Source organism: Sitodiplosis mosellana, unplaced genomic scaffold (genome assembly GCF_009176505.1).
Source record: "Sitodiplosis mosellana isolate CC-2019 unplaced genomic scaffold, AAFC_SMos_1.0 Smas_scaffold_6181, whole genome shotgun sequence".
NCBI classification, from domain to species: Eukaryota; Metazoa; Arthropoda; class Insecta; order Diptera; family Cecidomyiidae; genus Sitodiplosis; species Sitodiplosis mosellana.
In genome coordinates, this window is record NW_022601422.1 from 3,601,024 (window position 1) to 3,611,861 (window position 10,838).

Genomic DNA, 10,838 nt, shown 5'->3' on the forward strand with positions numbered 1-10,838 from the left:
CTCTCTCTCTCTCTCTCTCTCTCTCTCTCTCTCTCTCTCTCTCTCTCACTCACTCTCCCACTCTCTCTCTCTCTCTTGCAAAACGGAAAAGAACATACAAAATAGACAAAACGAAGAGAATCAATATGAAAAAGCACGATTTCTCTAAAGCTACATAATCAACAGAAATCATAATAGATTATTAAATAGAAGTGGAAACGATCCAAATGAAACAAACACGTAACAATTCAATGGCCATGCATGATGATGAACAACAACCGAAAAAAGAGCATAGTGTACGGAGAGTAGAGCGTTACCGGGTCGTGTATCACAATTCTATTGGTTTTCGCATGCACTTTTTCATCGCTCACAGAGTGAGCGCACACTCACTCAACCGCACATTTTCACGTCGATTCCAGTATGAGACTTGGGCTCGAAGAGACGGTGAACAAGAAAAATAGAGAAATTCGACGAGTCACTGAGAGAATGAAGGAGACAGAACGAAAGGGAAATTGGAAGCGAAAACCACAGAGACTAAAAGAAAGAGAGAAAGAGAAGAAGAAACAAAAGCAAGAATGAGAAAACAAAACAGAGAGAAAGAAAGAACGAGACAAGGAACGAAAGAGTAAACGAGAGCAACAAAAAAAACAAAAACGGCTGCTTTGCTTAGTCCGAGAAATAAGAAATGAATTTCACGAAAATGAAAGGCAAACAACGACGCAATTGTGCGATTGAATGTGATTACATTGTGTTGGTATTGCGATTAGCCAGCGGGCACGTAAGCTAAACTCAAAGGTGAGTGCACAATTTTTTGCAAATGTTTATTTTATTGATGGTCATAGTGCGCTGTTGTGAACGAAGCAAAATCCAGCTGAGAAACGAAAAAGAGAGCGCACGGCCCTTTCCATTTGTGGGTATTATTGTCCTTTTTTTTCTGGATTTCTACCGTTGGATTAATTGTGTAAAATGCGAATTTAATAAACTCCACTAAACTGACATAAATATGTAAATAAAGTGATTGTCCGGTGAGCAAACCGAATAAATTATAATCCATTACACGGTGTAACGATGTAGGGTCGAGTGCATTCATCAGTATTTTAAAATATCGTTTAATAATCAAAAAAACATGTTTAACTTTGGCAATGAATACGAAAATGGCCAGCGGCGGCGACAACTGTAGCCGAAATAAAAACGTGTGAAGCGAGTAATTACCGTGTTGTCCATTGTCCCTTTGCAAGTTTTCAGTGAAACGAATCGCCCGAGAAAAAAAAAACGATTTGATTTCCCTTTGCGGGCATTGCGATAATGTTCATCAAAAAAAATGTAATCGTTTATTTGTTTACACCGTATTTTTTTTTTTTTATTCATTCACTCGATTCGGACAATATAAATTCTACCCTAACTACACTTGCTTGACCTTTCGCATGAAATGACCACTGTCAAAAGCATCCCCTTCAAAATGCGATACGAAAGTGGTGTTGCTATTAACACTCATTTATTAAAATATTACCGGGCCAACACAACAAATGCATGATAAATCAACACATTTTCAGGTTTTTTTTCCATTCTCTCTCTTTATATTGAATGGCCGGTCGCGTGCACATAAAATCCATTACCATTCATACGGTGCGCATAACACAACCAATGACATGATATATCAGTTGAGAATAGAAAAAAAAATCCCTTTTGTTATCGAGCAAGAGACGACGACTTACCGGTTTTTGTCTTGTGCCGCAATCTTCCGGCGCTCGGTGCATTGTCTACCTAGTACAGACAACAAACACCGAAACAGTTCTCGCCTCAATCGGCTTGTGTGCATTGAATTGGTCAACTCATTGCAGCCGCAATCGAAATGAATTCTTTTCTTCTTTTTTTTTTCAAGGAAAAACCGGTCTTTGGAACGTGCTCTTTTTTTGTCTCGGGCTTTTATATTGCCGGCATGACACTTAAATAACCCACCTTTTGAAAAACAAATTGAATGTTGTTTATTTTAAATCTCACATCCGCATATCCTAACACAATATCTCCTTATGAAGTGCATAACACGAGCCCGAAGCATGACATTTATGCGGACAAGCTTTAATTGAATTACGGCACATGATTTACATTGTGCCATAAGTGGCTAAACTAGTTTGTCATGTCTAATCGCATGGGGTTCGCGTCCGTATTATAACTATTTCATTTTCATTTCGACCATTGACCACTGGCCAATTTATCTTACTCATTTTTCCCTTCGGATCATTTTCATCGTGTTTGACTTTGAACACACACACACACACACACACACCGAAAGTGACCCTTTTGCACAAACCTCGCCACAGAGAGAATAACCATTTCAACGGGATGAACAACAAATATGAACTTTGTTCAACTACAAATGGACAATTGATGACTTTTTTTTTTACAGAAGTCGATTTGAATACACGACACGCAGCAGTTTTTAATGGAGGTGAGAGAAAGCGGAGAAGAGAAAAAGAAAAAAAGGAGGATTTTGAAGCGACAAAAGTCCGAACGTTATTGATACAAAAAGTCACATTTTTCCATTATTCTTCGAAAATATTTATTTCAATCATAAACACGGAATTTCCAAGTTGATATCATATTTGCGAGTCGAAACCACATTCAATTTGGTCGAGATGTTGCTTTTGATGAAAACACAGAAGAAAAAAAAAACAATAAAGAAACATTCAATTTGTGGCAAAGGAAGCAGTGGCAATCGTCGCACCCGAAGAAAATCACTTGGCAGAAAAAACTTCATCTGCCATATATCAAGAAATGGAAGTGTCAAAATAGGTAATCCATTTGTGGCTGAGTGAATTCGCTGTATTTACAGTATGATTTACGGAAATTGATGACGACTTTTCATCCGTTTGTATCGAAAAGAATTTTATCTGGTGTGTTAAATGTGTAAAAAGGCGAGCAATATTTTTTAATTATCACACTTCGACACCACTCATGCAAAATATCGCTTCACATTGGCTGTAATCTCGTGAATATGCCATTCGTAAGCAGTTCCTTGCCGTAAATCAATTTCGTTGTCGATGCAGGCGATAAAAATGTCGATGGTGGTGGTTGCAAAGAGCATCACACAACACGTACGGCATGATATAAAACAATCGACTGCGAAAAGTGAAACAATGTTCGACGGGGTTTTTATTTCCAAATCCATAAAATGATTATTGAAGTTGCCGCGCGCGCCGGGGAGACACATAAACAGACATGTTACTCGGTTTAGCAAACGCATTAAGAACATTTTTGTGAATGGGATTTTTGCATCAGTTCGGAACCGACGACACAACCGAAAACAACAAACCAGAGAGAAAGAAAAATACACAGGAGTCGAGATCCTGGGTACCGGGATAAAATTACACTTTGATGAATTAAAGTTAAATGTAATATGAAATAATTTCATTTGAGCTTATAAATTTCCATCGATTGCCTATGCAAATCAAGCGAAATAACACAGTCTCGACAGAATTCGTTCATGGAAAATTGATGATCGAGCCAACGAACGAAAAAGGAGGAGGAAAAAATTGATTGAAGCCAATGCGTTCGTTCAATTTGTTTCGAAATAAATAAAGTGCTGTTGCTCGCAATTTTAATGAGTTTGTTGCGCGATACCGAGGAGTACATTGTGCAATGCGAGAGAGCGATGGAGAAATCGATTTGTTGAAACGTCGTACGGTGTTTAAAAGATAATGTCCCCGTTGCAAATTCGCAAGCATTCACTGTGTTGTCACCCGATTCCGTTGGCAGTTTCGCCTGTAGTGAACATAAGAAGCACACCGAGTGATAAATAAATGAGACGGCCAACGTAGGGATGGGGTGGGCGATGTCGCGTATTTCTAAAGGGTGGCATCGATTCTTCATTACCATGTCACTGATTCAGGGCAAACAAAGTACCGGCTGTTTTTTGGGGAAATTATCAATTCGCCTAAAATTTCCAGGTGAACGCAATAGATAAAATATTGCAAACACAGACAGTTGCAATGCCGAAACAGTGAAAGAAGCGGGTCAATTCTTTTTTCTGTAGCGAAAACTGCGTTCGAAACCACTTTGACAATGGTCGTCGAGCACTCAATGGCAGATGCGTATGCAACAATGTTCGAGCGTAAAACTACAGACTTCGTTTCCAAACTTTGATTCTCGCACACAAGTGAGTGCAAAATGTCATTCACTTTTCAACGTAGCGAAAACTTTTCTGTCTGCTTAAGTACTCAGCGCTCGGCTTTGTTCGCCAAACTGAATTTTCCAATAAGTTCAATGCAAACGAACGAAAAACAAAGTCGGTACAAGTATTGTTCAAGATAACAATTTTTCTGTTTGTTGCAAACGATGTAGAGAAAAATGGTAAAACAAACAGACAAGCACATGTCCACTTGAAATTTGACGATAATGACACGGAATCTTTCGTTTTTTTTTTTGTCGTTGTTGTTCGAAGGGTACATTCAGAAAAAAAAAAAAAACGCGCGCGCACACAAACGGCATAACAATTTTTATGCTTAATAAGTGTAAAAATATTTATTAAAGTGGCTTGCATAAAATAATGAATGAAAGTCGATTCCGTATCCATATTCATTTTCCAGTTGAACAAAAAAAAAGTATCAGAGTGGCGACAGCAGCGAACATGGAAGAAAAAAACCGCGCGGAAAATTTTGTGGAGCGGACACTGAATGCACTCATTGGAAAGAGAACCAGAGAAAGAGTGCGGGCGAATGAGTGTGGCAGAGAGAGAGAGAGAGAAATAGAGCGCAGTGTACACAATAAACTGGTACGATTTAAAAATGCATATATAACAAATCATTTGCGCCGCAGAAAGGATAGCGAACACACACAGAAAAATATTAAATTTAAGTATAAAAAATACGTAATGCGCGGCTTGAGAATAAAATATCAGGATTCGTGGTATGGCTCGGTTTTGGGATGTGGAAAAGATGAATGCGAGTCTGAGAAAAACGGTCGCGAAAAAAAATCACACACAAACAAGTACAACATCGGTGGCCGGAAAGCTACGAACAGACGACGGTTTTTTTCGCCGAACTCTCTCTCTCTCTCTCTCTCTCTCTCTCTTTCTCTTTCACGCTCTCTCTGTATGTGTGAGCGCGCGAGTGTGTATGTTATTATCAACAGTCTCGTATTTCTCGTTGCACCCATCGTCTCTTCCTTGAGTCTAATTTTAAATGGAAATGTAGCATATTTCACTTTTGTTTATTAATTAAGTGCAGTTTAAATATTCGTTTTTGAAATATTTTTTCGCGTAAATTTTATACGAAGAAGCATCGTGCTTAACGAATAGAGAGAGAGAGAGAGAGAGAGAGAGAGCGAGGGAAAATAGAAAAAACACATTTTCCTTTCTCTTCGTTTTTTTGTGTTGTCGCTATGCACTTGGTTTTACTTTTATTTCGCTATTTGTTTTTTTCTTTCTCTCATATTTTATTCGAGAGGAAGGTGTTCAGAATACAATTTTTCTGTGTGCTACTACTGCTGCTACTTCTTTTTTATATGCATATATTTTGAATATCTCGAAATGCCTCATTTTCCTTTTTGTTTCGTTTTTTTTTCGGCACCAAATGAATACAATTTCAAAAACTGCACCAGATAAAATAGAAGAAAAACGCATACAGAGAGAGAAAAAAGAATTAGCAACATCATTCAAGTAACAGTGGTGCAACGGATCGGTCCCTTTTTTGCCCTCGTACATGTATTGTATGCACATATTAAATTGCTCGATTTCGAGACATATTTTCGTCGCTTGTCACACAAGACAAAAAAATAAACCAAACCAAACCAAACCAAACATGTAATAAATTTAAGAGCGAACGCGCGAATATGCATGTAGCATCTCGCGCGCGCGGCAACAGCAGCAACAGCTCTCATCCCCGTCCTCACATAATGATAACAATTTCAAATGCACTTGAGAATCTATAGCGTTCCGTCAGCCTTTGAATCTCTGAACAATGTTTAATTTCATCATTTTACTCAAAATTATGCCATCATTCTCAAACCACGGTGCTCTGGTTCTTTTTTTCGCTTCTTCTTCAATTTTATCACACACACAAAAAAAAACAGAACAAGAAAAAGAAGCGAAAAAAAAGGAACGAATGCATTGAGAAGCATTTTGTGTGTGTTTTGTGTGATTTCTCATATTTTACATTTTCTAATTGCTTATTTATTCTCGGTGTTTTTTATCGTAATTTTTTGTTTGTTTATTTGTCGGTGCTCGCTGCAGCCTCGTTATAGAAAGTATGCTCTTATGTTTGTGCTAATTAAATGACTTATTCGCCGAGAATCTCAGATTATAAACGCCGTGCTGTTGTTGTTGTTGTTGTTTTAGTGTTCGTTGCCGCTGCTGTTCTCGTTCCGATATTTTCGAGCGCGTATTTAACACCACATACGAAATTCGTTTTTTCTTCTTTTTTTTTCAGATGTCAAATTTGTATGGGCCCGGCCATGAGCACACCGGCAGGCTTATTATCTTCTCATATAAATGTTTACGACACACAGACACAAAAAATACAACATTCATCTGAAAATGGCTCTATTTAAAAAGCTCATCCGAGTAATTACATCCTGAAATCCTTAAGAAAAACGATTTCACCTTTTCATCGTGCGCCTTTTTAATTCGTGCGCCGAAAATCAAATGATACACGAGCGGGGAGAGAGAGAGTGAGTGAGTGTCACTCTCATTAAAAAATTATCTGTCTCTTCATGCACACTTTCATTTCGCAGGGAATGATTTTAAAAACGTGCCATTTTACCTTTATTTTGTACCCGAAAAATCTTTTTGAATTTCGGAACAATGCAGTTTATAATTTAACAATTAAATTGCTTTGTTTTCCGGAGCTATGTTAATTACCTTTTTTTTTTTGCTTAAAAAGACATGGCAACGATTCGATTTACAGCGGCATCGCTACGATGGGGTGGTTTCAAAGTGATTCGAAGGGATGGGAAGACAGCTAGATCTCTATTCAGAATGGCATTTCTTTCAAAAATGCATTTTATGTCGTTTATTTCATTAGATTTCTACGAGTTATTCCCTTCATTCGGTTGAACGAAAATTAAAAAAAAAAAAGTTTGCAGAAGAAAACTCATCAAAACAGTGGAAGTATTTTTGGAAAGTCCATCTCCAATGTTAAGTACAAATGATTTGTCTTCATATTACACTTCGTCTTACCATGAAGATGCAACTAATAAGAAATTCCTGCATGCATTCACTCCATCTTCATGTGACTTCTTTAATTTAGACCAAGGGAACCGCATTCAGGATCTTATTTGGTCAATGTTATCTCAAAGCCTAACCAGTTTCATAACAGCATGCTATGTCTCGAAATATTTCCATTTCACTTGGCATATCGCATGAATCGAAGTATGAAAACTGGTAAATTTACGGACATTGTTTCTTATAAGAAGGCAAATTCTCACCTCTCCAGTTGGAAACGGAATGATGAACGAAGTACAAAATACATTTGGCATGTTTTAAATGGTCCCTTTTTGTATCGATATGCATTGCACAGCATGGGCTCATTATTACCATATACGGTAGGTAAACCCTGGCAGCTGATTAATTGTATAACACACGTAAAACATATGCCATTCACATTCAAATAAGAGGTAACACCGTGAACCCTAACAACAGCAATGCATGTTATAGTGCCAATGATTTTGTTTACCCTTTTTGATGTTGCGTCATTACGATACGTTGAATTCAATTTCGAATGCTTCAACGGTATGAAAAAAAAAGACTGAAGACGGACTTCTTTCGAATATTAGAATCCATAGACACGTTTCTTGGTGTTAGTGATTCTTTTTCTTGATTCTGACCGAAAGTTTTTTTTGCTACTATGAAGAAAAAAAATTTCGTCGAAAAAACTTTGGTTGTGTTGGTGACGAGTGACAGATTCTTTTTCGAAAAAAAAATTTTTTTGTCGCTGTCAAATTCACACCAACACAACCAAAAAATTTTTCGGCGAAAAAAAATGTTTCATAGTAGCAAAAAAAACTTTCGGTCAGAATCAAGAAAAAGAATCACTAACACCAAGAAACGCGACTTTTTTTTTTCTCTATGTGTACATTTTGAGAATAAAAAAATGAGTGACAATTTGAATTAATTATCAATTTATTAGGTTTAAAGCATGTAGTAGCATCACACTCAGCGATGAGATGGAAAAATACCTTTCATATTACCAATTATCATGAAATTTTTTTCAAATTTCAAATGTTTAACCTTTTGGAAGGTAAATTATTTCTAAATATCGAAATGATTTCTTCATAAATAAAAAAATCATTTCCCGCTTTTCTTATACAAAGAATTGTATGGCTTTTTTTTGCATTTCAAATGAATGCCAGAAATTGGTGCTTTTACAATACTTTTTGCTTCAAACTCGAGTTCTGCATTCATGTGTTGCGTCCCCAATTCAAATTCGAATTTATGAAGAAGCAGACATACACCCAATTTCGATAGAACTTTTCCCAAACGCATTCCTGAAATTGTTTCGGCCATTGGAAAAAAAATACGTTTATTTTTGTAAAGAAATTCAGAAAACTATATTTATAAATACGATAGTTACCGATACAGTTCCTTGGACCATCTCCAAACACCCAGAATGGTGCATCAACAGATTTTTGATGGTCTTTAAATCGATCTGGAATGAATTTGTTTGGTTGATCATAGAACTGTGGATCATATTGAGGACCAGTAATGGAAAAATATATCGGAGTTCCCTTCTCGATGACCACATTCGAATTTGAAATCGTGTAATCTTTTGTGCATTCTCTTGTTAAGGCATCAAACGGCGGGTATAGCCTCAATGTCTCTATGGAAAACGAAGAAATAATGAAGAAAAATGTGTGTCAATAGTTTAGAATTTGAACAGTTTCTTTTCAAAGAATTTATCTGTAATAGGAAATGATAAAAACAAAAATTAATCTGTGCTTACCATCAATGCAATTGTCCAAGCATTTCATTTCACTAAGCGAATCATAAGTTATTCGGTTATTGTGATTTCTCAAAACACTCAAGATTTCTTCGTAAATCTGTTGTTGAAGTTCTGGATTTTTCGCAAGCTCATACAAACAGTATGACATCTGAAAGAAAAAAAAAAGTTACCACAAAAATGTTCGAGACTAAATTCTGGCCAATGAGAATGAAAATATGGCAAAAAATGTGCCAATTTCAAGCCTCACTTACGGTGGTCGACGAAGATTCATAGCCAGCAACAATGAAGATAAACGCTTGAGCGGTCATGTCATCCAATGACAATGATTTTTCAGCCGTAGTTTTTGTGCTCCAATCGCTGTCACCTTGAACTGTTCCCGCGTTTCGCAATTGTATCAAAATTTGGAAAAAGTCCTTGCGAATCACATCATTTTGTTCACGGTAATCTAAATTTTGACGAATGGTTTCTCTCATAAAGTGTTCGACATCTGTGTCAGTGTATCGAATTCGAAGTAGTTTTGTCAGAAATGGGCTCACAAATGAAATGAGAAAGCGAAACACACATGTAGCATTGGTTTCGAAGAATCGTCGACTGTATTCACGGAATTCATCGTTTGGATTTTCAATGCAGTCAATGTTGATGCCAAAAGCCACCGATGCAATCACATTCGTTGTAAAACGGGCGAATATTTCACGCACTTCAATCTCCTTCCCGTCATACTTGGCAATGTGATTCTCAAGGGATTGGCCACAGTCGACAATTGTGTCGAACATTGCTTTGATTTTGCTGGACGAAAATGCTGGCGATAGTTTTGAACGCATCATTTTCCATTTTTCACCGCTGTTTGCAAACAGATTGCCCGCCAAAGGATTTAGCTTTTCGTCATAGTGATAGCCACGATGCCAAAAACTTTGAAAATCTTTTATCAAAATATCGCGAGCAATTGATTGATCGCGTATCAACAATGATGGACGTAGTCCTGTGTAGATGCCTACAATTGGCTCATTTGAGCTATTGTACAGCTCGTTTAAGACTTGATCAAATGACTTTTTCAATATTATAACTGCGCCAAAATTTCCAAACGGTATCGACGGCCCTACGTATGCTACACCTTTGCGCCTCCAGTATGAAAATTTATATTTGATATAAATGAATGCGGTTACAATCAATGTTGTCAACACGGAGATTAATATTAACAGCAACGTCATCGTGTGTGCCAGTGTATCATTTAGACAGATCGAGAGAATTAGATCAATTTCGCTTATTTTGATGAAAACTTTTTGGATATGGATGAAAATATTCCTCCATGAATACCATTTGTTTTTATATATTACTTTACTGTTTAAGCAATTGAAACCAAGATTGACTCTGATAGAAAATCTTTATAATTTGAAAAAAACTTTGCTGAAATCTTTGAATAAATTTTGTGAAAATCCACGAATAAATTCAATTTCTGTTCTATATAGCTTATTCAATTTGCTTGCTTTGTTTACTTTATAACAAAAAATTACTTGAATGTCGGCTCTTCCCAAATTACAACTTGAATATTGTCTGTACATTTACTCTGTGAATTATAAAAATGTGAAATATTCTTATCATGGTCGAGATTACATTCACATCATTTACATACACATAGAGAATGTAGTTTGTTAGGCAAAATCGTTTTTCATTCTCTTTTGTGCGGATATTCTTTGATTCTGTTTTGTGACACAAACGTACTTATTAGTTATAGGCTATAATGCAAAAATGTGAGTAGTAGAATGGTTTTAATGTGTACTACCGATAAGTTCATTTTTAACGCAGATATCTGCATTGAATGTATATGTGAATATTGAGTGTGTACGTACATGGTTAAAAACAGAAGCAAAATTCTATCTTATCTCAGATAAGTTATCTGCGCCAGTTTTTTTTAGCATAATATTA

General features: G+C 36.6%; 1 protein-coding gene across 1 annotated transcript; it reads right to left on the reverse strand.

Moving 5' to 3' along the window:
• Positions 1–8,077: 8,077 nt before the first annotated feature.
• LOC129576277 (probable cytochrome P450 6d5) lies at positions 8,078–10,483 on the reverse strand. The gene is made up of 4 exons (XM_055461063.1): positions 9,167–10,483; positions 8,916–9,063; positions 8,547–8,792; positions 8,078–8,460 (listed from the first exon to the last, which is right to left on the reverse strand). Exons 1-4 carry the CDS (start codon positions 10,121–10,123, stop codon positions 8,261–8,263), a joined length of 1,551 nt encoding a protein of 516 aa, XP_055317038.1. The 5' UTR covers positions 10,124–10,483; the 3' UTR covers positions 8,078–8,260.
• Positions 10,484–10,838: the final 355 nt, after the last annotated feature.